This window comes from Tetrahymena thermophila (genome assembly GCF_000189635.1).
Source record: "Tetrahymena thermophila SB210 genomic scaffold scf_8254555, whole genome shotgun sequence".
NCBI classification, from domain to species: Eukaryota; Ciliophora; class Oligohymenophorea; order Hymenostomatida; family Tetrahymenidae; genus Tetrahymena; species Tetrahymena thermophila.
The window spans coordinates 521,701-549,281 of NW_002476326.1; the positions used below are offsets into that span (position 1 = coordinate 521,701).

Here is a 27,581-nt window from a genome sequence, read left to right on the forward strand (position 1 = left end):
TCATTATTTTAAACTTTCTTCGATATCATCAAAGTAATCATTGTAAAGGCAAACTCTGAAATTGCTAGCTCCTCCAACACAAAAGCAGTATCTGTTTTGCTTATCTTAAAATTCTTTTTCTGTAAAATCTGCATAAAGATTATTTATCACACTCTTTACATTTTATTAATTGATCATTGTCAAGCAATCAGTAAAGGGATTATATTCAATTATAACTAATTATCCATTTGAAAATGAGTTACTATATTTTATAATAGGATTCTAAGGAGGTCCTAGCTCTTTGCCAGAACTTCTGAATAGCACTCTACGTCCAAGCCAATCTTCTTCAGGCTTTGGAGTGTCAATATCAGCGTTGTGTATAGCATAAGCTTCACGAGTTATTCCTAAGAAAAGTTCTCCTACTCCAAGGTTTTCAATCAAGAATGCAACTCTTTTAATATATAATTTTTCACTAGGAAATGGTATACAAGGCTTAAAATATGCAAACATATAACAATTTTTTTCTTCCTCATAGCAGTGATTAAATAAGTAGTAATTATCTGAATAAAGTAGTACACAATCCATTGACTTATTTTCAAATTTAATCCTTGTTGAACAGCAGCCCTAATCTAGATAGTATTTTTGACTTAAATCGTAGTAGTTTATTGGCTTAGTTTATGGAGGGGTTTTTTATTTAACATGATTAGCCTCTGGGTCTCCAAGAAGCTCTAAAGCATCTCCCAGTTAGTCCAAGATAAAAGAAAAATGAACTGGTTGGTCTTTTTATTTTTCTTCTTGCTAAAGCATCGATTAGATGTCCACCTATAAATCGAAAGATTTGCATTCAAAATTTTAATGATTTATCACCTAAATATTTAAGCTATTTTTTTTAGGATTAAATGCCATAATAATATGATCTTTTTCCTTCCATGTTATAGGAACAAACTCAATACGATCATTACAGATGAAAGTACTTTTATCTTAGCCTATTTCATTTATTATATAGAAACCTCCATGTCTTAAGTTCAAATTGTTGATTTTCTATTAATTAGGATGTTCATTTTCTGGGTTAAGCATATTAGCTTAAATCCATTAATTCCTTCTTTTATTTACTGTACCAATATTATAGCTAATACCTTCAGTTAAGCTTTCATAGCTTATTCCTACTCCACTAACTTTAGAGAATTGGTTAAATCTAAAGCTAAGAGTGATAGGCTTTTCAGATTCTAAATTTATTGAAGGTTCAAAAAAGCCTATTGCTTTTTATCCAATGTTTTTTCTTTAAGTATAAAAAAAAAATTTAGAATATATTAGGATGGATCCTTCATACTTTTATCAATTTTAATATTTAAAATCATTATTATAATTTAACTAATTTATTAAATTATAATTACTAAATTCTAATTAAATATGCCACTTTATTTATTTAGTATAATTTAAAAACATTTATGTATTTTTAGATAATATTTATAAATTTTAAATGTGTGTGTTTTTAAAATAATAAATTTAAGAACAGCAAATTTTTAGTTTGAAAAAGTGACATAAGTTATGAATTTTTTATATTTAAAGATTTTCCTTAAAATTCAATAAGTATAAAATAAATAGATTGAGAAAATCAATTTTAACCAAATTTTGCAATTTACTTAACTTTAATTAAATTGATTACCTAATTAATAAATATTATAACCTATTTAATGAACTTTCAAATCATTAATTTTATAATTATTTATTATAATCAGCTAATAAATTTCAAAATAAAATATAAAATATGTTTTAACTATTATTATTTTATTTTTATAACTTGCTGTACAGATTAACTCTAAAATGTTTAGATGAAATTAAATATGTGTACATTTTATTTATACATATATTTTTTTCTATTTTTATCACATCTATTGACTTTTATTTTATTTATAAATTTTCTATTTTTATAAACTTTGAGAATGATATTTTATTTATTTATTTACATTAAATTTTGGTTCATTATTATTATTTTTTTTTTCTCAATTTTTTGATTATTTTGGGGGTTTTCAAGATATTATTTGACTTTTTTAATGTAAACTTTTAGAAAAATATTTATTCAATTTATTGATTTTAAAATAAAAGCAAATATCTATCTCAGTTTCTTTCTGATCTTACTCAGTTGTTAGATAAATATTTCTTAAATAATTTGGAATATTTTAATAAAAACCCTCTTATTTAGTTTTCAAATTTATTTATTTTTGATGCATTTAATTACAAATTTTATGATATCAAAAATATAAGGTTAATTTTTTATTATCTTTTTATAAACAATGTGCTTGAATTATGCTTCCTTTTTTTAAAAGAATGGATAAAATTGACTTAACTTTTTAGAGAAGATTTCAATCAATTATTATTCTAAAATTTAAGGCAAAAGGTATTTTTAGTAAAGAAAGTAGATGTTTAGGTTATAAAACTAAGCTATTTGCAGAAGAAATACCACAAAAATTTGTGATAATAATTTTTTTTATAAACTAGATAAAAATTACTTTTTCTTTTTTGAAAATAATTATTGAAATAATAATATTACTCAAATCAGTGGGTTTTCATTCATTATTAAAGTAATAATATTTATTTATATATTCATATATATAAGTTTATGATTGTTAATTAATTACCCTTATCCCAGGAAAGCATGGTATCTACCCCAGCTATAAATGTTCATGTTTTTTTTGTCTTGAGAAATTTCGTATTCGCTCACTGGATGCCAATGGTTTGGTTTAGCTATCAGACATGGAGTATAGTCCTGTTTTATATATTATTAAGTAATTTTTGGGTTCAAAAAATTTTTAATAGCCATCTTTCACTTAATAATAAATTAATAATTACATAAGGGTCCCTCTTCACCAAAAGTTCCTTTATTTAGAACAATATTTAATTCTAAGACTCTTATTAAAATGTGATTTTACCTCTTCCATTTCTCTAAATAATTGCTATAATATAAATAAATTAAAATTATTTTAGAATGATAATTTCGTTATTATTATCAATCAATCAATTAATATAATTAATTATTTACTGAAGCAGTCGAAGTTGAAATATCACTTGATAAAGCTCTTGCCTTCATCTAATATTCGCTTTCGTCTACTATTGTAATTCTTTCTTCGCCAGAGCATTAGCAGAAAAACCCAGAAAGACTTCCGAATATATTGGGTTTCCTGCCTGAATTAGCCTTTTGCTTCTTATCCATTTCTTGTTCCTTTTTAATATTCTGATTGATTTTTAGTTGTTAATTTTAATGATATTAAACTTTTTTAGTAATATAAAATTTTTTATATGAATTCTGCTTTCTTATTATTTTAACTAATAGAAAAAGTAAGTAAAAAAATATCTAAATGTATTATTTGGATATTTGTTATTAAGAATTAATAATAAAAATAAAAAACACCGCAAATTTCAGCTTTACTTTTTTTTATTATTAGATTTTATATTCAAGCAAGATTATAAATTTTCTACATTTATTTATCTTTATGATATTATTTCAAAAATTTAATATGTTTTTTATTATTCTTTAAAATGATTTATCAAACAAAAGACTTTTTATTAAAAATTACTGAGTTATTTTAATTTAATTAATGTTTTTTTTTAGAAACCAAAGTTTATCTTTTTGTTTAAATTTATTCAAGCAAAGATAAAATCTGATGAGCAACCTAAAATTACAATGTTTAATTTACAATTAAAATTTAAAAGGCTTAGAAAAAGTAAGCTTATTATTTGCAAATGATTTTTAGATACTCTTAATAGAGATTGTAAATTAATAAAATGTCTATATACATACAAATATTTTCATAAATATAAATAAGTAGCATATTATTATTTTATATATAAATTATTTTATAAATTATAAAAATTATTAATTGATTGATTGATAAATTAACAATTTGGTAAATAGTTTGTTTATTAGTAGGAAAGAGTAAAATTATTGTTGTCTATAAATAGTTTTCTGTTATTTCGTATAAGTTTAATTTAAATCTTTTTAGTGTGCTATTTAGATAGTTTTACTCTTTCGGTTTTTCTTTAATTAGTTTTATTTAATTAAAGAAAAAGGGAGGAAAAATTTTATTATTTATGAAGAAAGAAATTTATTTTATAATAGCTAAGCTAGTTTGTTAGCACTATAAACTCATTTTATAAAATATGTTCAATTTTATATTTTTTTTGCTCATTTCCATTTATTTTTCTAGGATACTGACATTTAATATGTATTTTGGCTTGAAGAATTTATTGCTGGTGAGGGATATCTCATTCCTGTTTTTTTAGATCCATTTTGATTAGTTACAATCAGTTAAGGTTTGATAGAATTAGGAAGGTTTTATGGCTTAATATCTTTTATTTATGAAATAAAATTTGTTATTTATCGTATTAATAAGTATATATATATTTATATATTTCTAAGTTACTTTTAGACCCTGGAGAAAAAGAACGAATACCACCTCCTGTAGAAGAAGGTCTTTTATTTATGTTACTAGAATCAAAATTATTATTTTCATTCTCATTATAATTATTATTGTTGTTCATGTGATTGGTTCCCATCATAAAATTGTTTGTCATAACTACGAATCCATTATAAGCTTGTCTTCCTTGAGGTAAGCTTCTAAAATAATTATTACATAAAAATTTAGTATTTTTTTTACCAAAAATAAATAATTGAAATATTAAAATTTAATAAAATTACGTATTTGCTGAATTAGGTCTTTTTTCAAACAAATCAGGATTTGCTTTAATAGGAAACTTGTGACTTATAGGCTATTATTGCAGCTAAGAATTTTGGATATTTTGTTTCTACTTCATCATGTTCTTTGTTATTTTTGAATCCTATTAATATTATATGGTTTAGTTAACGTGCTTTTAAAAATTCATATTTTACTGATAAATCGTTCTTTATCAATGAGTAATTGTTGATTTCTTTAGGGAATTAATACTAATTTTAACCAAATACCATTTCTTATTTTATTTTGCTTTGGTTAAAGCTTTTAGAAATGACTTTTTAATATACCATATCAGAATGGTGGTAAGTGTTATTCTTACTGAGCATTTTTGAAAGAATTTAGGAATTTGAATTTTATCCTCCAGAATTTTATGATGTCTGCTGATTTTGTAAAATCGAAATAGGAATTTGCTAGATATTAAATTATTGAGCTTATTACTATTGTTAAGTTAACTAAATGTTTTGGTTTAATGCTTAATGCTGCTATTGTTATTACTGTTATTTTTACATCAAGAGCATCTACTAATTTTAAAATATAATTTATTGAGCCATAGGAAGCTAGGCACCTTGACCATTGTTCTTAAAATCACTCCCTTAATTCTTTGCTTTATCCTCGACAACAAATTTGTAATAATTTTATAATTTACTAGGATCGCTACTATATTGCTTATACTACTTTCCAGCAGAATTTTAGTTACTATTACTTGAATTGTTGCTGTTATTAATTAATCCAGAGTTGTTACTTTTAACATAGCTATTACTATTCATATTTGTAAAGTCTATACCATTTTAAGGGTATTAAACAATAAAAGGTTGTTAAGCTAAGTTTTCAACATTCATATCATAGTTACCTGGTATTTATTGAGAGTTTCCAATTACACTATTAGTGGCTACGTTTGCAATTTGGAAGCCTTGTTAAACTACATTACCTATTTTTATTTAAATTTAAAAAACAATTTTTACTCAATCATAAAACGAAGGTAATTTTCTTTCAAATATCACTTCTTAAAATAATTTTGGAATTTATAAAGAAGAGAACAAAAAAAGGAAAGAATAATTCTTGAATTTAATAAATAAATCAAATTTTAACTCATCTCGAGAATTTTTCTTGCTCTCAAATAATAAAAAAGTAATATTTTTATTGAATCATTTTGAAATAAATTTTATTAAAAACAAATTAAAATTATGATAATAAAGTGATCTAAGAAATTAAATCAAATAGCTGCAAAAAAACCAATTATAATTCATTAGTTTATTTACCTGTAGCAACATTTGCATTTACAAAGTTATTAACTGTGAGATTTATGATATTTCCATTTATATTATTCACTTTAGCATTACCATCATTTCCATACTTATTTTTGATATTTATATTTTAGCTATTGAGAGTATTTTGAGAGTTATCTTATCTTATTTAAGAATTATTGATGTTGACATTTGTATTGTTGTAAATTTAATTATTTAAACTTTGAGAATTACCAACTTCCTTACCACGAGTATTACCTATTTTTACTTGCTAAATTTCTTATTTAGCACTCTATGGTAATTTAGAATATTATTAGTACTGAACTTCGTTAGCATTTTTATCTTGCAGAAGAGATTCATCTCTTGTTGAACCAGGTCGACTTGAATTTTCTTTATTTGTAATGCTTTTATTTGAAGGATTGCTTGAATCACCGTTTTCTGCATCTGATTCTTGTTAAGTAACCCTATTGCTATTTAGTTTATTTAAGCTGCTGCTCATAGGATTTTGTGGAGGTTTATTAGCACTGTTTTCATTTGATTTTTATGCACTTTATTAAAAAGAATTATTGTATATTTAAGGTTGATTAGCTTATTACTTTATCTAATTTATTTCTACTTCACTTAGCTCTTCGCCAGTAATTTTTTTGAAAATCTTATTTGACCCCTATTTATTTTAAATTAAAAAGATATTAGAAATAAATTAAATTAAACAAATATTTATAATAAATAAATAAATGAATGAATACATCAGTTTATTTTTAGGTTTTAATTTTTTTAAAAGATAAATTTCAAATAATTTAGAAAAAAAATATGTGGTTGAAACGAAACATCTTTCTTTATTACTTAATATAAATAAATCCTAATTTAATAAATTTGACTAACGAAAATTAATCTTCTTTATAAATTCTATTGATAAAAAAGCTAACAAATATTTTTCATTAAAATAGAATTAATATTTTTTCCCTTTTTGATAAATTTATTATTTTTTTTATGATTGATTACCTTTAAAATAGAATCTATGTAATCCTGGTTTTGGTTTTAAGGTAGTATTTGAGTTTATTACTGTTCTATTTACTTGAGAGCTTGTTATTAAGCTCTTTTAAAAGGAGCAGGAGATGGTTTTCTGTGTTGTACAGAAGCCCCTTTCTTTCCTGTAGATTAGGATTAATTTAATACCTGGACTAGTTTTTTCTTATTGTTAGATACTTCATCAAGCCATATAATTTTGGTTGGAGCAGGCTTCTTATATGGAGAATACCCTCCAAATCTTTAAGGTTTTCCTATATTTAAGTAATAATCTGGAATTTATCCTTACTTAGAATTCACATAAGTGTTTCTTATAAGAATTTCATCAGGTGAATTTTCAACTTATATTTTTGCATCTGGCCCTGCACCTGATTGATTCCAATCTTAACTTATAGCGCCTTATCCAGTCTACTATAAATATAACTCAAGATTTTTCAATTATTCGAAAAAAGTAGCACGTATTTCAAGATCTGGTCTACGTGAATTTAAATAATCAAGAGTCTTAAGAAGGGTCCATTAATACTTTCTCATAAAATAAGCTGTTAAAATACAACACGCCCTGCTTTATCCTCTCACACTATGGACTAGACATGATTCACCATTTTAATTAGCTTCTTCAATAAAATCTACAATTTAGTTCACAGTTTCTATGTTTTTATCAAACAAAATCTATTTTTTTGATAAAATTATATTTCATTACTCCGCAATATAAATCTTGTTAAAATTAATATTTATTCCATTTGCCTTAATATAAAAATCTAAAGAGACAATTATTATTCATTTAACAATATTGTGTCTGCTCTAAAAAACGATGTATCTAATGATAGTAAATGTTTTTTTGCATATTTTTATTGTTTATGCTTAGTTAAAATTTTTATCTCCCTTCATTGAATAAAAACCAAAATAATTAGTTTGACATAATTTTATTATTACCTATTTATCTGATTCCTACCAATAAAAAGTTAAATACTAAACCCCTAAGTTTTCTAACATATTATCAATCTGTTTACCAGCTGCATTTATAATGTGAGTTACTTTATTGGTTAAAATGAATTCTAAGTCCTTTATTAATAAAATTAAATGGAGCTAATTTAAAATACGCTTTATATAATTTTTATTTTAGTCATTTAAGAATTAAAACGAAGTAGAATATCTAAAATTTTCATTAATTATTACTTTAACAGCTTGCTAGTCTCCTATAAAAAGACCATCCTTTATCTTGATAGCACCTATAAATTCTTCGTATATCATTTTACTTTTCTATGCTATTTTTAGTACAGTTTTTTATCAACTAGTCTGATCTACTTTTTATATTTTAAGTGTGTTGGTTAAAACCTAGTTGTTTTTATTTATGAAAGGTGTCCTTTATGCTTAAAACTTGTCACCAAAAAGTAATATTCAATATTTAATGATTGCTTGTTTGTTTGTTTGTTTATTTTATTATTATTATTATTTTTGTTATGAACAAAAATTAATTAAGAGATGAATTAATTAATTGATAGCAAATGAATCAACTTCAATCACTAACTATCATTACAAATATTATTTCTTAGTTATATATCAATAATTATAATATAAATTGCAATAAACAATAATCATATAATATATTTCTATGCATTTTTTTTCTTTTTTCAAAGAATATTTCAACCTTTATTAATAAATTTTTGCTCGTTATTTATTGATAATCTAATTATATTTTTTATTATCTCATGCTATAAAATTATAATAACTTTTATCTTAAAAAATATATGGTCATGCATTCTTGATTTATTTATTTATGCAGTTTATACATTTAGTTCTCTTAACTTATCAAAAAAATCTATATTTACTATATATTAATTGGTTTGAAGTAAATTAGATCAAGCATCGCACACACACACAAACAGACATACAGATAGACAGACAAAGAATTTAGACTATTACAATTTATATAAATTTGCTTGAAGATCAAATTACAATTTAAAAAAATAGGATTAATCCATATATTTTTTAATGGTATCAACTAATTAGAATTCCATAAATAGAACAAATAAACCCAAGCAAAAAAATTTTATAAAGTCTCTCACTTAATAATGAATATAAAAAGTACAAATAAATGATTGAATAAATAAAAATTAATATTTTATATTCAAGAAATGTAATATTCTGTTAACTTTTTTCCTTTAGTTGTATGCTTGAATATGTTTCTTATTATTTATGCATCTATTTGGTTTTAACTTTATTTAAAATATAAAATTAAGTTAAATAAAAATAAAATAATTTAATTTTACTCTATATTTAATTTAAATGTTCGAAGGTTTTAGCATTTGCTTAAATATTTTCCTATTTTAATTGCGATTTATCCTTAACTTACTAAATTTTTACTGAAAACAGTTTTAAAATTAAAATTTATTTACATAAATAAATTTACCCATAATCTATATCTAAGTTAAGAAGGTTGGAGCAATTAGATAACCCTTAAAATAAGACATTCAAACCTTCATCATTATTTAAAGTTTGTCTATTTATTATTTTTTTAAATTAGAAATTTAAAAAAAAATTAAATTTACCTTAAAGTTAATTAAAGATATTGCAATTTTTTTAACTTTGAAAGAGCCTATCCTAAATATTGGAGTCCATTTCTTAGGACATTTTATCTAAAAAATTAAATAATAATATTTAGTATTTGGTAAGCTAAAAATTAAGTTACGACAAATGAAGTTGAAAGTTAATTAAATTAACGCAATTTTTTAATCCTTGTGAGAACTCCTTCAATCCTTCAGAAGATATACCACATTTTCTTGTTTAATTAATTAATTTTAAATTAATATTATTTTATTTAGTTTACCTTAGAACTAAAAGTAGATTTTAAAGTTTATTCATGGAACTAAGGGCAGTGCCAAGATGCGATACTCCCTGACCATATGCTTTATTTTGACTATTAAAACAATTTAAATATATTTTTTAGTGTTTATTTATTTACAATATAAATATTGAAAGACTCTCTAACTACAAGGATTATAAACCTTTTGCAATCCATTAAAAGTCATTTTCTGAAATCATATTATTCCTTTTGATTGAAATTTAAAATATTTTCTATTTATTCAATGCTAATTAGAAAATAAATTTTACTATAAATCAAGGTGTAGATTTTTTAAATTTTAGAATTTAATCAATTCTGATCCAATTACCTTGCACGAATGCAAGCTGATTTGATTTTTACTAATTTATTTATATTTTAGATAGGAAATATATTTGAATTTATTTTACAATAGATTGAGAGATAGTTATTCTAACTATTTGCATTAACTAGTTTTACTTAGGATCGTTTGAATTGAAATGCAGTTTATCTAAGTTTAGCTATAAAATATTTAGCAAAATTAAAAAAATTGTTAATTTACTCCAAATCTAGCTAAAGGGCGGATAAATTTGCACAATTAGAGATGCTTTAACCTAATTTAACAGCATCTTAGTATTCAATTTAAAAGTTACTATTTAATAACAAAGTTAATTTTTTAATTTACATAATTAATATTTGTACCTTTTTTTAACTTAGAAATTATTAACAAGTTAATAATTATCCGAATTTATCTGTTAAAATAATTTTGATTAAATTTTTTTAACTAATTGTAAAGTAAAGTGCTTATTTACTTCATACCACTGAAAAACTTTTGTTAAATTTAGGTCTATTTACAATTAAAATAAGTTAAATATTGTAATTTAAAAGTAATAAATTTACTTACATCTTTCGAAATCAAATATTTAAATGATTAAATTATCGTATTACTCTTCTATCTCACAATAATATTTTATGCTATAAATTTTATCTAATTTTAAAAAATATAAAACTGTAGCTATCTAATTGTTATTTACCTAACTACGTTTTATCCTAAGTAAAAGTAGTACCAGTTAATTTTACAACTATTGCAATTATTTTTTTATTATAAATATCTTCAGCTTTTAAGCTCAAACTATATTATCCATTTTCATAATATTCATAATTTTAAAATTAGAATTTTTTTAACTCCAAAAATTCAAATAGCTTTGCTAAATAACATCTTTGGATATAGCAATCTTCTGTTATGTTTAAGAGTATTTTATTTATCGAGCTTTCCATTTATTTATGTTAAAGTTGTTTATGTATCTTAAATTTTTTTATAAGAAAGAAAATAACAGAAATTTTATTTATATTAATTAATTCAAAGTATTGTATCTGATCTCTATAATCAGAATTAATTATCAGACAATCTGAATAAACACTAAAAAATTTATTAAGCTTAAAGTGTCTATTTATGTAAATAAATTATCTGCAGCCATGAAAAATATTTTAGTAGTTAAATAATGCTATAGTGTACCTAGAATTGTATTTATGATTCATTATTATAACAATATAAATGAAAAAATAATTCATTATCCAAAAAGCTTGATGATTTCATACACTGTGGATAATAGCTGTCTTATTTTATTTTTGAAATTATAATTTTATTAAATAATAAATAAATTATGTCAGTCGTTGTAAATTGTATCGAAAACAAATAATGAAAATATCTAAAAACTAAATGGATTATATTTATAAAATAATAAAAAAATTATATGAATTAATCATAATTTATGCACAAAACCAATATCTTTTTTTTACATTTTTTTAATAAATCCTTTTTATTATAATTATTGTTTTATGATCTCTTTGTTATCTTCATTAAATTTTTTCCTGAGATATTACAATAAATAAAAATACTCTACACGATTACTAAACTAGAGTAAGACTCATATTATTTCTACTTGCCTTGACTCTAGATAAAAATTTGCTGGAAGTAAAAGCGAAATAAAGGATTGTATAAGTATTTTAGAAGAAGAATATTTTAGATTTTTAAAGAAAAAATAAATTTCAAATTCCTATGAAAATGAAGATTTTAGTAAAATTGAAATTTCAACTATATGAAAGAAGAAATATAAATAGGGTAATGACATAATTCTTGATTTAAATTATATTTTAGAATCTTTTTATATTGTTCATGGATAGTAAAAAGATGATAATAACTATGGTGAGATGAAAAAAGATGGTTAAATAGAATAAGAAAAAGATTTTAAAAGAAACATTTCTAAATTTATTGAATACTATTACTAAATTCCAAATTACTCTCAAACCTACAACCTGCTTCTCCTTCAGAAAAAAGATTATTTAGGTTATCAGGTAATATATGTATATACTTTGAAAAGAAATAGGCTTTAAACTTAAAAAAAAAACCTTTTCTTAAATCACTTTATTGAGCTCCAAGAAAAATATATAATATAATAAGCATTAAATAATCACTTATATTTTATTTAATCGCCACAACTCTACTTATTATATATATCTATAAATCAGATATTTAATTATAACTTTTAAAATGTTTACTAATATTAGTTTCTAAGAATTTATTTGAGTATATAACAATTTTTTAATGTAGCATAATATATAGTAAATTATTTTATTAATCTACCTTATTTTATATTTTTAGGTATATAGATTATTACTAAGGGTATGCAGATAAATTTAGGTATTTCCTATTTTTTTTAAACCATGTATGTTTGTATTAAATTATTTATTTATTAAATTTAATTTACATATTCTTAATCATTGCTGATAAATAACAAAATAAACTATTTTTGCATATATCTTATAATCCATTTATGTTGCCAAACTGTTTTTACTTTTAAAATTTTTGTTTTATTTATACTAAAGATTTTAATCAAAAAGAAAAAAGTCTTTTATTGTTAGCAGACATCATCATTTATGTTTAGTTGCAAAAGAGTCTTTTAAATAGTCAGCACATTAACCCTTAAAAATTTGGATTGATAAAGGTTAAGGGTAATACATTCATTTTAACAAAAAATATTTCTAAAGTTATCTTGGTTATCAATTTGAGACTATAGATACAATGAAACCAAGTAAAGGTAGAATATGATGTATAAATTTCATACTCATTTTTAAAATAAATATAAAAAGAAAGCTTTATAATTTTCAAAAATAACAATGAACATTTTCTTTTCTCAATTACCTTATTTTTGATTGATTCAGAAAAGTAATTTTAAGGTAAAAAAAGCGAGGATTAAAATTAAAAACTTTTTATTGAGACGGGAAATGTATATTTATTAAGAATTTTTTTACTTTATTATTAACATAAATAAAAGAAGAATTTTTTATTTTCTCCTAATTAATTAAGTAATTAACTACTATTAACCATCCAATGTTACTTACCAAATAATTAAGAACAAAAGAAGATCTATTCATAACTTTAATTATTTATAAAGACTTTTAATTTTGTGACATATTAAGTAAATTAAGTCATTAGTAAATAACTGAGTAATACAATAATGAGCTGCGATTCTTTCTAACAAAAATAAAAAAAAATATTTAAAAATGAATGCATGATTTTTTTTTTTTGTATTGTTACTAAAGAATCAAGCAATTACTATCAAGGGCTATCATTTCTATGGTTTAATTTATCTCTATCTTAAGAATAATAAGTTAGTTCTTTTTTAATTTATTCATATTTATTTGAATAAATAAATATGGTTTAATAGTTAGTAAGCCTCAGCTAAGGACTAAAGTCTTTAGCAAACGACACATGGTTATAAAATTAAGATATATAAAAATCAATTAGTCTTTGACATTATAAAGTTAGTATGTTTTAGGATTTAGGATATTTAGAGCAGTGTGAATTTAATAATTAATTACTTTTTATAGATATTTACTTTTTTATTTATTTTGTGACTTAACGATGTAGTTATAAATCTGAAACATATTCAACTTTAAATATAAATTATTTATTAATTAAAAAAAATAAAAAAGGCAATCATAAAAAAATACTAGATGTATAAAAAGAAAGAACTCAAAAAATACAATCTGCTTTACAAGTTTTTTTGTAAATGAAATATCATTTTTATTTTTAATAAATTTCTTTTTAATTTATAAGATCTGTTTTTGCTGATAAATTTAGTTGCAGCAGAGCTCTAGATAGACGTACTTAATGATCAACCTATAATATTTACAAGGGATTTCTTGGTAAACTAAACCCCATTTTGCTCATCTTAAAACTATATAAAACCAAGTTCTAATTCATTATAAGTTAAAGTCCTATTTTAGCAAATGTATCTCTTTTTTTTATTTGAAAAAAATCTATTTTATTTATTATATTAAAAAGTCCTAGTTTTTCACGATTAGCTATCAAAACAAATATGAGATCAAACATTGCAATAAATTCATATCTTTAAGTTACTGGTGGCGATGGACAAGTTATTAGTGACTACTTTGGACCTGCTTTAGGAAATCCTGAAGATTGCGATGCAAGACAAAACGATAGAACATAATATGATCAATTTAAATAAATAAATACTTTTTACTCTTTTGCTAAACCATAAAATCAATTTACTATTATTATTTAAGACACTAACCTTGCTAGCTCTTTTATTTATTTGTTTAAAATATTCTTTTACTTGATTGAGGTATTATAGACACTTAATTATATTCAAAACATATTTTTTTATAAATAAAACTTAAATATATAAATTAATTAAATAATTATTTACTTAAATTATCAAAAATTGATAATAAAGTAAGTTTTGGCATTTACTGCAAACTCCTTTAAAAATTTTTTTCTTTTTTAACTTGTTTTTAGAGGAAGGCAAAATACAAAGATATTTATTTTTGCTTTTTCAAATGAATATCTATATAAATCATTATTACTTTAAGTTTATAGTGAAATAGACATACTGCCCTTCCACCTTTCTAATTTAGTTTAATAAAATTATTTTCTGCAATTTTAAAAATTCAAATCTTTTTTAATTAATTACTTTTACTTAAAACAAAAGTGTCAAGAAGGGTGTTATAATGTATTGACAAAAATAACTGTGACCCAAACTCTTGCTTGAGTGGATTCACTTATATGATTTCTGACAATTACATGAAAGGTTAATAAATTTGCAATAGAAATTGCCCATAAGGATAATTTGTTCGTTTTGACCGATAAAATTATCTGATATAAAGTTGTTAGAATTGTATTGCCAATTGCGTAATCTGTTCTGCTGACAATCAATGTAGCTAATGTATTGCTGGATATTAATTTGATTCTCAATAAAATTTGTGTGTTGTAATATTTTTTTTTTTATTGAATTTAATTCTTTATTAGTTTGAAGAAAATATTTTTGGAAATTAGATTAAAGACATCAACTTGAATTAGTTTTATCATGAAATTGAATTTTATTTTAAATAACTTTTATTGCTTTTAATTAAATTATTTTCCTAATTTAAAAACTTCAAACCTATTTTGATTTCTTAATTGATTATACTCTTTAACTTAGAAGCGAGAATGTACTGAAGGATGCTCTAATTGTAGCTAAAATATATAAAGCTGTACTTAATGCATGAGTGGATACTCTCTGATGGCGAAACCAAATGATAACACCCTACAGTACTGCTAAAAAAATTGCTCAGTGGGATCATACAATTTTGTGACTAATAATATTACAATGTCATAAGAATGCAGATCTTGTATTAATAATTGCCAAACATGCACTAAATCTGATGACTGTAGTAACTGCTAGATTGGATATGGATATAATTATCAAAAACAATAATGCGCAGTAATTTCCTATATTTTATCAATATAACTCTTCCAAACTACTTCAGAAATATTTTAGTATTTCAGATTAAAATCATAAATATTAATTATTTTTTTATCTTAAACAATTTTTGATTTTCTATTTATTTTACTACTTAACAAAATATTTTATTTTTCCCTAAATTAGCAATGCTATCAAGGGTGCTCTAATTGTGATTAAAATTTAAGTTGTACTGAATGCTTTAGTGGATATATTTAAACTACAAACCCAAAAAATAATTCATAACAATATTGCAAAATGATTTGCTCAGCAGGATAGTTCACCTTTATTAATTGGTAAACCATGGCCTAGTAGTGCAACCCTTGTATAAGCAATTGCACATAATGTTCATAAGATAAATAGTGTGACACTTGTACAGCAAATTATGAATACATTCAATAAGTATTTTAATGCAAAATTGTATGCTAACAAAATTAATATAGAGATACTACTTTTTATAATTGCACTAACTGTGTAAGTAATTGCCAAAAATGTGTGGATGGTTAAAGTTGCAGTTAGTGCTAAAGTAATTACGAGTATGTTAGCGAAGTAAATTCTTGCTTAGTTATTTGCAATAATAATTAATATAGAAACCCCCAAAATAACTATTTATGTGCTGATTGCATTGATAATTGCATATCTTGTACTAATGGATAAAGCTGTACTACTTGTACATAGGATCATGAGTATGTTTCGTAAGTCAATAAATGCTTGCATGTTTGTTTATAAAATTAATTTAGAGATTCTACTTAAAATTATTTATGTTAAAATTGTCATTAATCATGCTAATCATGCACTGGACCTGCTTAGAGTTAATGCAGGAGCTGTTATTAAGGATGGTATTAACTTGGATCATTTTGCTATCAGTGGTGCCCCAATAATTACAAAGAAGATTCAACCTTGTGGTAATGTGTTTAATGCTAAGAGTACATAAAATCGGATTGCTAAGCATGTGCTAACACATGTAGATCTTGTTAATACAAGTAAAGTAGCATGTGTTTAGACTGCTATGATTCTATGGAAATCTCAGATAATACATGTATCTGCAAAAATCGTATTGATAATAGAGGTATTTTCTATTAATGTAGTTATAATAAAATTGCTGTTTTAAATGCTACTTTGGCTATTGATTCTCCTACTTTGATTATTGATTTTGGTGTTGCTTTGACATAAATTTAAAACTTTTAGTGTAATAATATATTTCAAGATAGTACTCTTCAGCTTCTTGGCACTCTTCCAAACTGCTCAATACAAGATACTTAAATCAAAGTTTAATTAAGTAAATTTAATAAAATTATCTTTTGAAAAAGTAAATATATTCTTATTAATAGATGAAGATGCTTAAATAATGGAAAATGATAATCTCTCATTCATACCAAATGTTCTGAGTTATTAAATTAGTAACACTTTCTTAATAGACACATTTTATTTAACCAAAGTTCAGCAGTTAAGGAGTGATACTTAACAGCCTTAAGTTACTATTTAATTCAGTAAAACTCAAAATACTTGCTATGACATCGTTTTTTCAGTAGCAGATATTATAAACGATGCTTCAAGAGGGTTCAAAAGCTTCACTTGGAGTATATAATCTTCGCCAAGCTTAGATTAAAACAGTCTTTAAGCAGTTAATAGCATTATCACGAATGCTAACAGTTAAAAGAGTATCTCTTTAGTCATTTTAAAGCAACTAATTCCTGCAAACACTAAAATTACTGCTGTTTTCTAATATTTACTTAAAGTTAATTCTTCATAAAAGTAGTATTACACAACTCTCTTTACCAGATAAAAAGACTTAGTTATTAAATTAGAAACCTAAAGTTATCCAATTTATAGGTAATAAACACTTAATTTTACTCTTAGACTATTTACATTTAAAAGACTTAATTTCGTTTAAAAAACAAAAAAATTACTAATTTAGAAAAAAATGAATTCAGAATTTAGTTTTTAAATAAAATAAATTTAATCATAATTAAATAAAAAAATAATTTTTAAAATAGATTCATGGATTTACGAATTTATGTCTCTTTCTATGTGTAAATATGTGATTAGAGTGGACCAATAATTACTAATGAACCTCTTAACATACAGATAAACTCTAAAAGTGTGCCTAAGCTGAATTAAAACCTAACGCAATTTAAATATAATTAAACATTAGTTTTAGTCGAAAAATATTCTATTCCTCATTAAACCATTTTTGATTTAAACGTAGACTAAATTTTTAAAATTAATAAATTTATTAACTTTTTTATAATTATTAATAAAGGTAAATGCCTCTCTAGTCAGTAATTCATCAATCGCTAATCTAAAAACTTAAACTATTATGCCTAATATATCTAATTTATTTATTTAGATTATAGGTGGATAAAAAGGAGTATTTGGCTTCAAACAACCCTTAAATTTAACTGGATAAGCAAGAGATTTTGAGCTTGAAGACCCAAACTAAGATTAACAAATTAATTTAAAATGGGATTGTGTATCCCTTACCTCTAATCAAAATGATAATCAGTGCTACGACTACAATAACCATCCAGTAGTTTTGCAACAAAATGTTTCTAGCATTTCGATACCAGGTTCAACTTTTAGTCCTTATTAATCTCTTTTATTTACTTTTACAGGAACCAAAGATTCCCGTTAAAAATTATAATCAACTATGATCATCTTATCTGAAACTGATATACCTATTTTAATTGTTAAATTTAAAGATATATCTTAATTGATATAAGTCAACATTAATTAAGATATTGATGCAACTCTCATATATGGAAGTAATGTTTCTTCTGACTTGCTAAGCTATGCTGGTGCAGTACTTTATAATAATACAGTAGTAGGAGCTATAAAATTTGATTATTATAAAGTGAGGTTTAGAATATGGGATTATTTTGTAAATATCCTTCCATAAAATGCTATTGTGTAAGTAAGATTCAGCGCATACAATCCTTATTTCATAATGCCTAGTTTAAGTATAACTAACTTTAATATAAATTTACCACCCAATAATTGTGTATTATCTGTAAACAGTCTTAGTGGATAAGCTCTATAAACAATTTTTTAAATCAAAATGTCTGGTTGCACCTCAGCCAATGCACCAATATCTTATTAATTCTTTTACTACCTAAATGATACTGATTATTAATAAGAATAGATATCTCCAAATTATATCCTAAGAAGGTAAATAATGGATTAAAGCTTATAAAACGAATTAAGTACTATCCTTCCTTCAGGAAATTTAACATTAATGGCTTAGGCTATTGATAACTTTTTAGCTGTTTACAATACAACCTTATAGGTAAACATTTAACCATTTGCTCAAACCGAAAATTAAATCAACAAAATTATTGACTAAGCTTTACAAATTGATAGTAGAAAGACAATTTCCTAAAATATTTTAAACCTGTGTGTCATAGGAGAAGAAATATCTAAGAACTATCCAGTATATAACCTTGAATCAATGAATCCGAAAAAATCGTAGCTCATATCATTAATAATAAGCTAAGTTAATTCTCTACCTAATTCATCTTTATTATCAACATACGCAAATAAAGTAATTGCCCAACTATAATAATCTATAACTAATTAATAAGAATCCTAGACCATCGCTGTCCTAAGCTAGCTAAATACAATTTTATAAAATTAATAATCTTTAATTAGTTAGGATAATATGTTTATGAATAACAACAATGTTTTTCTTCAAAATATTGTAGACTCATTTAAAGTATTAAATTCGACTACTAAAATTCTTTCCAGTAATTTGATATCTCAATAAATGAATATATCAGACTAAATATGCAGTTACCTAAGCAAAGCAACTCTACCTAATTAGGGAGGAGTATAGCTGTAAGGTAATTTAATATCACTAGATTGCTAATAAATTACTTCAAAAAATTTAAAGTAAGTTATAATAGACTATTAGGATTCACAAACAACAAATACCTATTATTTAGGTTAGACTACTTACTCTCAAAATCCTTTCGAATTAACATCAGAATTCTAGATTTATATTTAAAAATTAAAATAAATAAACTCAAGCATAACAATTACTTAGAATCCAGTCATTAAATATTATTTAGACTTAGTAAATGCAAGCTCAAATAGATTATTGCATCAATAAGGTTCTAACTTTGAACAAAGGAACAATATGCTTAGCAATAGAAAATTAATAAACATCAAGGAAAATTAAAAGGATAATTAATAAAATTTTTATATTTTTAAATTTTAAGACCTTTAACCCTCTCCTAATAATTAAACTTGCCTCTAAATGCAATAATCATAGGCTTGGTCTTCTCATGGATGTACCAACATAACAAAGAATAATAAATACTATTGCTATTGTAAAAGTACAAATCCTACAACTGTGATTGATGATCTAGAATCATTGCTTATAAATAAAAATGTAAAAGAAGCTTTTAGCTCAGATGGATTTAATAACATAAGCAATTTTAAGAATTTTTATTAATATGCTATTGTTTGGACTCTTTGTACTATAACTTTGTTATAATTAGGTTTATATTATTATGGTAGAAATCTAGACAAAAAATTTAGCAAAACTACTATCTCATAGATTATGCCTATGGCATCGGAATTAGAAAATCCTCCTATTAGTGGAAAGAATTAGATACCAAGCTTGCAATTATAAAGTATTTAAGAATTAAATGGTGTTATATAGTAAACTAATAATTAAGATTAGCAAGACCTATTAATTTCTAAGAATCAAACAAAAAGACAAAAATTTTTAAATACCTTAACAATTTTAAAAAATGAACAAATTGAATCAAACTAAATCGAATTTTTCAAATTAGAAAATTAAATATCTACTGAGTAGCCAAACTAGTTGAAAAATCTTGATAATTAACCACTTTAACTCTAGGAATAAGTCTAATCAGAATAGCTTTAAGAGTTAGAGTAGCCAAACATTTAAGATGAAAAGCTAAATTAAGGTTAATTAAAAACTTTTTAAGAAGTGTAATAAGACAAATTAATAAATTCAAATAAGATAACTGTAAGCACATTTTAAGATTAGAGCAGCAAAAGTAATTTAGTAAATTAAGTTGTTAAATTAAAGGAAGATGAAATTTAAACAATAGAATAACTTAAAAAATTATCTCTTTTAGTATAATTTAAAGTATTTCACGCCTATTTTAATACAATTTATACATATGAGCCTTCTCTTTCAAGACCAATTAGATTCAATATTATTTACTTGAGGGTAATCCACTCTCTTTGTCTGTCAACAGTATTTGATGAAAGCTATAATGCCATTTAAAAAATAATAATTTCAATAGTTAGCTCAATAATCGTAGAAGTTGGAGTTTTCTTAATAACAATAGTTCATAAAATAACTAGAGTAGGTCAAAAATTATCTACCTTTTTTATGGTATGTTTATTATTATGTCATTTTAGCTGTTATAAGCAATGAAGAGCCAGGCTATGCTAATTCAAAATACGTTTAATTCTTTCTAGTTATAGGAGTTGACTTTATCTTTGTTTAGTCAATCTTGGCACTTTTTAAGATCATTATATTAAAAAATATATAAAAGAATTTTATATTCTATAAATTGTATGCTATTTTCGGCTTAAGCAAAGTTGTGTCCAGCTTAACTATTTGAAAATAGTATTAAATTTTATTTGTATTGTTTTTTGATCAGGTATTGTTTATTTTGAATTTTTTATACATTTTATATTTTTTTTGCATCGTTTATTTCTTAAAATTTCATTTTCTTTACAAAAATCTTTAATTGAAATAATATTCATAATTTGATCTTATTTACTTAGAAAGATAAAAAATGAAGTTATATCATATTTGCACTTTTTGAAGCTATATATTTTATATTTGCATTATCTTTAAATTCTTAAAAGTTTATTTTCTAGACAATAACTTTTAATTTAAATAATTTTCATAATTAGATCTTATTTACTAGAAGAATTTTATAAATATTGTTAAAGAATTTCAGAAAGAATGAACTTATAATATGCAAAATATTAATTTAAAAAAATACTTTAAATATAGGATAAAGAATTTTCTTTTTTATTTTATACCTTATTCCTCTCCATACCATAATTTGTAATATTTACATAAAATTTAAATTTTTTATAATTTTTTGAGTATCTATCTTCTTAATTTTATTTTTTAAGGCTATTTGGTATAAAACAATAAAAGTTGTATATTTTTAAGATGGCATACCTTATTAGAAGCCATTTTGAATGATCAGATCTTTAATATTTATTTTCTTGTGTTTGTGTAATAAATATAAGAAAGAAATTAAAAAACAATAAAATTATAAATTTGATAATGAAAAATGCAATTGTATTATTTAAAATATGGGTATATCATTAAACTACTCATCCAACATAGCATCTCAAAGCTTGAATGGATAAATTTAGGTAGAAACCATAAATACTATGAATTTTTTAAAAGCCTTTTCAAATAGGAAGCTAAAATTTTGAAATAATTAAAAAAATACTTTGAATTTTCATAGGTACTAAAATATCAAAATATAAATTAAAAAAAATAGATTGACAAAAGTAAATTTGAATTAGAAAAGAAAATTATGCTTGTCAAAAAATTATTTTTTTTAACTTCTATAAAAATAAAATGAGTTTCTCAAATTTTTTATCATTATTGCTTTGTTAAAAAAAAATATGATAATACACAATTTTTTGCATTTTACATTGATTTAATAATGAAAAAATGTAAAAGGTGAGATAAAATTCTATTTCAAAAATATTTATAATGAGTTTATTAAATGATGAAAATGAATTAGAAACATTATTTGAAACCAAATTATTTATTTTTTATATGCAAATAAAGTGAATGAATACATTTAAATTATTAATTTTAAATATTAGTAATTAACTAACATCATAATAATAAGTAGATTTGTTTGTTTGTTTGTTTATTTATTTATTAAGTTATTTAATTTTTTACCATTTGAATTGGATATAATTAGTTAATATGATTTTTAAATGACATTTTAAATTAAAAGTTTATAAGCTAGCTTCATTAAAGTATTTTGATTATTAAATAGAGTATTTATTAATTTTCAATCTATATTTATTATTTATTGGTTGATTCATATTCCATATTTTATTACAGAGTTAGAATAATCACTAAGATTTGAATATTTATTTGAGGAAGATAAATGAGAGTGAGAAGAGCTATGCATTTATTTTTTGTTGCTATCTTGGGGAGGGCAATACCTACAGTCTGAAAGCCTTTTAGAACTGCTTACTTTACTTTCATCAAAATTTGTTTTTTTTAAATTTTCGTTGCTATTAAAATTATTTCTGTTTAGACTTTAGTCAGATTCATATTTATTTATTCTACTTGCTTAGAAAGAGCATTTTTTCTAAGAACCTTTAGTGGTTAACATTCCTGTTTCTAGAATTTGATTAAAAATATCGAATTTTTAAGCTTAATGCTATTCTTATATTTTGTCAAATGCATCTATCAAATAGCATGCTCTCTTAACATATTCCTGTGAAAGATGTTAACCAGCCTTTTCATAACCTGGTTAATATCCTCTCCAATAATAATCATCTCCTACTTCAGATTAAGTTATTACTGAAACCTCATATTCCAAAGGAAGATGTTTATCTTACTCTAATTTATTGATTGAAAAGTTGAGTAATTAAAATATTATTCATTCAACATTTAAATTACCACAATCACATCTGCAACATTCGTTTCCCATTATTTATTTTTAAAATTATAATATCTTTACTTTCAAATCTGATAAAAAGAATATTTTTGATAAAAGTTTAAATGATTTTGAATGTCTTTAAATGATTAATTAATTACCCGTTTAAAATTAATGATATTGGGAAACCATAATAACTTTAAATCAAGCATATTTTTTAGTAAATAACATTTTTATTATCTTTTATCATATTTTAATTTTTTTGATTCTTTTTATTTATTTTTATAATATTTAGTTGCATAAAATATAAAGATCAAATAAAAATAAAACTATTTTGAAAGGAAATTTTTAGCAATTACAAAAAATAATTTTTTAAAATTAATACAAATAATTTATGTTTAAAGCTAGAAATAATTTGTGAGAAACTAATTTTAATAATTGAAAGAATATTATAAAACAAAATATAATTTTTAAATCTTTTTTCATTCAAACTCTTTTTAAAATTGAAGAAAAATAGTTAATTATTTTTTGTTTTGAAAATAAATTAAAAGATTTTACATATTAATTAGTAAATTTGATTAATTATTGATAAAGTATAAAAAACTACTTTTTATTCTAACACAACATTTATTTTATTTGTTTAAATGAAAATTAATATTTTAATTGCATAATAATATTTTTTCGAAGTCAAATTTTTGTTTAAAAATTATCTTTAAATTATTTTAATAAATTATTTAAAGTTATTATTAAATGAAAAATCTGTTGAATTTATTAAATTTTTAATGCTTTTGTTAGATATTTATATGAGAAGCTTTTAATGGAAAAGATTTAGTAAATGTTACTGTTGCCATTAAGTTAATTGAAAAGATTTTGTTAAAATTTACCTTAGCTTGTTGAATATTCAGAAAAATATTTTTTTTAATTTGGATTTAAAAGTATAAAAAGAGAAAAATAAATAAAAAAATATAAATTAATTACTCATAAAATCTAAAATATATTTGAATAATTCTTTTCAAAATTAAGAAATATTTGATTATTAATTTTAAAATAAAATAAATGTTTAATTCAAAATTGAATTGAAATTAATATCTATATTAATAATTAATTTATTAAGTTTAAAATAATAAAATAATAAAAAAAATTAATATATTTAAATAATAATTCTTTTATTTATTTTTTATTCTTAATTCATAAAGAACAAGGTTAAATAAAAAAAGCAAAAAGATTTAAGCTTTTAATTTATTTCAGTATTATTTTTTTTTTGTTTAATTAATTCATCCGTTTAACAAACTACATATCTAAATTAAATTTTCTTTCTTTTAGTAGAAAAAACATAATTAAAAAATAAAAGTGTTTTATTTTTTTTTGTTTCAGATGAGAAAATTTTGTGTAAAACAGAGATTAATTTCATCATTTTGTACACATGAACATATTTCAAAATACATAAAAGTATTTTTATGGATATTTCTCTTTTCTATTTAGAAATAAAAACAATTTTATATTCATTAATACTTATTTATTTATTTCTTTCTCTCTCATTTTATGTTTAATCTATCAAATAAATCTTCAAGCTCTTTTTCATAGTCATTAATATTGTTTGAATCTTAGTAAGAAAAGGCTTCTAAATTTTCTTATCTTTGATTTGAATATTGATCACTGTTAGCATCTTTTGAATATGCATTCATAAATTCATTTTTATCTTACTGATACAAATTTTAAATTTCGTCTATATAGTCTTTTTCCTTATTTTCTATTTCTTTATTTTCTTAGTCCATTATTGTGTCTATTTTTTCATTCTATAATGACTCCCTTTCTTCATCAGAAAAGTATTCTTCCTTTACACAGAATTAGTCAAAAGCTGCATTTTAGTCTATTTTATTATTATTTTATTCTATTCCTGTCATATTACTGCCCTCTTAATACTCTGTATTATTCTCTTCTTTGTCATTATCTAGCCTAGAATTATTTTTAGGAGACGACTATTGGCTAGATGAAGTGCTAGATAGGACAATAATTTAAACTTTACGATGCTTTTCTCCTACTATTTCTTCATACAATTTTCTATTTTTTTCAGCTTAGGCCTATCTCTTTTCCTCTTCTTCTCTTTGTTATTATTTTATTTTTTCAAAAAACTATTTTTCCATTTAATAAATATCGTCTTCATCATTAGAATCTTAACTTTATTCGTCTTGAATTCTATCTTGATTATGATCTTCATGTTTAAAATAATCAGCATTAAATACATCGTCAATCCATTTCAATTTTTCTTCGTAAGTTAACTCTTATTTATACGATTAATTTACTGAATTAATTTGTCCAGCTTCTTCTCTTACTTATTCTATTTCAATATCAATTTTATTATCTTCTTGATTTTATTCTTCATATTTTTCATCATATTCTTATAATTTTTTCAAAAAATTTGGATCATTAATAGTCAAAGAGTCTTCATCTTAATCATATTAAGGGTCATAATTACCATCTACTTCAGTTGTTTTTTCATTGAGTTTATTTTACTCAATTATTTTATTTACAAATTCTAATATTTCTTCAGGAAACTCTAAGTTATTTAAATTCTACTGATCCATTTAAATTAAGAATAAAAGTCTTTTGTTGCTTGAGGCAACGATAGAATAAATTTTGTTTATATTTGCAGTCTTTCAAATAAGAATATAGGCCAAAATATTTCGCTCAAAAATATTTTAAATTCAGAATAAATTTAGTGTATTTATCCTCTATTAATATAAATTTAGAGTGAGATATGCCTCAATTTTTCAACAGAATTAAATAAAAGAGTAATTGTCATCAAAAAATAAATAAGAAAAAATTATTTAGTAAAAACATGAAAAATATAAATAAATACTACTAATTTTTTGTAGGAAATACATAAAAAATTTTCAATAAAAAAATTATTTTTTTTTAATACAGATTTTATACATAAATATTTGTTTCTATTTATGTTAGTTGGAATAAAAGCATACAACTTTTATAGCAAATCCAATAACATCTTAAATATAATAAATTCCAGCTAAAGTTTTATTTATTGTGCTTACGCTTATTTATTATAGAATATTGTTAACATTATAATATTAAATACAATCTAAATCAGATAAAAGCTCTTCTTTTTAGATTTTGTAATAATTTTTATAATAGTTAGTATACTATTTGGTGGTTATTATAAATATCTATTAAATTAAATGGTTGTGAATCAAAATTTCTTTAAATATTCCTAAAAATCATTTTTATTATTTTGGAATTCTATGTCATATTATTTCGTTATATTTTAGAATTTAACTGTGTACATATTTTCTAGATTAGATATTTTTAAAATATATAAATAATATTCAGATTTTTATTATACTTCAACTTCTATTAATTCGTCTGTTTCCTCATCATAATCAAAATCTACTACAGTTTTACTTTATGTGATTTTATATTTATAGTCATCTAGCTACTCTGGGCAAAAGTTTTTATCTATGTCAGCTTTTTATTATATCAAATATGAAATGTTATATGGTGTTAGATCTGTCATAAGATCGTTTATATATAAATGCTAAGAAGGGATTTAAATTATTTATTATTTTGACGGCTTAATATTATCCCCACCATAATCATGCTTTTTTTAATGAATTTATATCTAAAACATATTATTAGGTCTTTAACTTGAACTCTTTTACAAGAGATCTTTTGCTTTATCCTCAAAGGTTTCCAAAGTCATTTTGATTGGGTTATTAATTAGATCTTACTTTAGTTTTTTATCAATTAACAATTTAGAAATTAATTAAATTATTATATTATTTTTCAATATCAGCCTGTAATTAATTAATTAATTAATTAAAATTTGAACAATGGTTTAAAAAAGAAAACATTTTTCAAAGACTTTTAATTTTGATATAAAATTAAATAAAATTTTATTTTCTCCTAAAAATTTACTTCTTTGAAAATAAATTTAAGAAGTAAATTTATAAATAGGTTGTTTAACTGATTTTGGCTCTAAAAATTTTCAAATTATTAAAATGCTTATTTTTGATTGTATATTATCGTAACTTCTAAATATTATCTCATATTCTTGATTAATCATATTATATACATACATATTTACTTTCTCTTATAGTTATTTTTAATTTTTTGAATAATTAAAATAATAAAAATTCTGTTTTCTATCAAAAATAAGAGAATATATAATAATTATTTGTTCTTATTTTCTAATAAATTCTTTTTTAACTTAATTATGAGAAAAAAGGTTCGAAAAAATATTTTTGGAATATACTTTTATTTTATTACATTATTTATTAAAATGATGAACTTCAATTAACAAAGAGGAAAATATTAAAAGAATTACTTAGAAA

General features: G+C 22.3%; 7 protein-coding genes across 7 annotated transcripts; 1 reads left to right on the forward strand and 6 right to left on the reverse strand. All coding sequences in view use genetic code 6, as the record gives it.

Moving 5' to 3' along the window:
• TTHERM_00411940 (hypothetical protein) lies at positions 1 to 3,190 on the reverse strand (the record flags this gene model as incomplete). Its single annotated transcript, XM_001020888.3, has 5 exons — positions 1 to 1,258; positions 2,619 to 2,746; positions 2,830 to 2,856; positions 2,910 to 2,933; positions 3,020 to 3,190. The coding sequence occupies 5 exons, from the start codon at positions 3,188 to 3,190 to the stop codon at positions 1 to 3; spliced, it is 1,608 nt and encodes a 535-aa protein (XP_001020888.2).
• Positions 3,191 to 4,162: 972 nt separating this feature from the next.
• TTHERM_00411950 (dual specificity phosphatase domain protein) lies at positions 4,163 to 8,230 on the reverse strand (the record flags this gene model as incomplete). The annotated part of the gene is made up of 8 exons (XM_001020889.2): positions 4,163 to 4,326; positions 4,401 to 4,594; positions 4,676 to 4,815; positions 4,868 to 5,637; positions 5,969 to 6,617; positions 6,956 to 7,648; positions 7,913 to 8,041; positions 8,156 to 8,230. 8 exons carry the CDS (start codon positions 8,228 to 8,230, stop codon positions 4,163 to 4,165), a joined length of 2,814 nt encoding a protein of 937 aa, XP_001020889.2.
• Positions 8,231 to 9,107: 877 nt separating this feature from the next.
• On the reverse strand, positions 9,108 to 11,075 carry TTHERM_00411960 (hypothetical protein; the record flags this gene model as incomplete). The annotated part of the gene is made up of 14 exons (XM_001020890.3): positions 9,108 to 9,195; positions 9,250 to 9,342; positions 9,390 to 9,479; positions 9,529 to 9,615; positions 9,669 to 9,758; positions 9,807 to 9,896; positions 9,942 to 10,028; positions 10,091 to 10,180; positions 10,229 to 10,318; positions 10,360 to 10,449; positions 10,500 to 10,549; positions 10,610 to 10,644; positions 10,702 to 10,785; positions 10,832 to 11,075. 14 exons carry the CDS (start codon positions 11,073 to 11,075, stop codon positions 9,108 to 9,110), a joined length of 1,308 nt encoding a protein of 435 aa, XP_001020890.3.
• A 4,289-nt stretch (positions 11,076 to 15,364) lies between these two features.
• On the forward strand, positions 15,365 to 21,014 carry TTHERM_00411970 (REJ domain protein; the record flags this gene model as incomplete). The annotated part of the gene is made up of 5 exons (XM_001020891.2): positions 15,365 to 15,583; positions 15,749 to 16,880; positions 16,933 to 17,434; positions 17,599 to 17,806; positions 17,865 to 21,014. 5 exons carry the CDS (start codon positions 15,365 to 15,367, stop codon positions 21,012 to 21,014), a joined length of 5,211 nt encoding a protein of 1,736 aa, XP_001020891.2.
• Positions 21,015 to 22,668: 1,654 nt separating this feature from the next.
• TTHERM_00412000 (hypothetical protein) lies at positions 22,669 to 23,427 on the reverse strand (the record flags this gene model as incomplete). The annotated part of the gene is made up of 2 exons (XM_001020894.2): positions 22,669 to 23,198; positions 23,259 to 23,427. 2 exons carry the CDS (start codon positions 23,425 to 23,427, stop codon positions 22,669 to 22,671), a joined length of 699 nt encoding a protein of 232 aa, XP_001020894.2.
• A 1,343-nt stretch (positions 23,428 to 24,770) lies between these two features.
• Positions 24,771 to 25,820, reverse strand: TTHERM_00412010 (hypothetical protein; the record flags this gene model as incomplete). Its single annotated transcript, XM_001020895.2, has 1 exon — positions 24,771 to 25,820. One exon carries the CDS (start codon positions 25,818 to 25,820, stop codon positions 24,771 to 24,773), a length of 1,050 nt encoding a protein of 349 aa, XP_001020895.2.
• Positions 25,821 to 26,440: 620 nt separating this feature from the next.
• On the reverse strand, positions 26,441 to 26,950 carry TTHERM_000412019 (hypothetical protein; the record flags this gene model as incomplete). Its single annotated transcript, XM_012798829.1, has 1 exon — positions 26,441 to 26,950. One exon carries the CDS (start codon positions 26,948 to 26,950, stop codon positions 26,441 to 26,443), a length of 510 nt encoding a protein of 169 aa, XP_012654283.1.
• Positions 26,951 to 27,581: the final 631 nt, after the last annotated feature.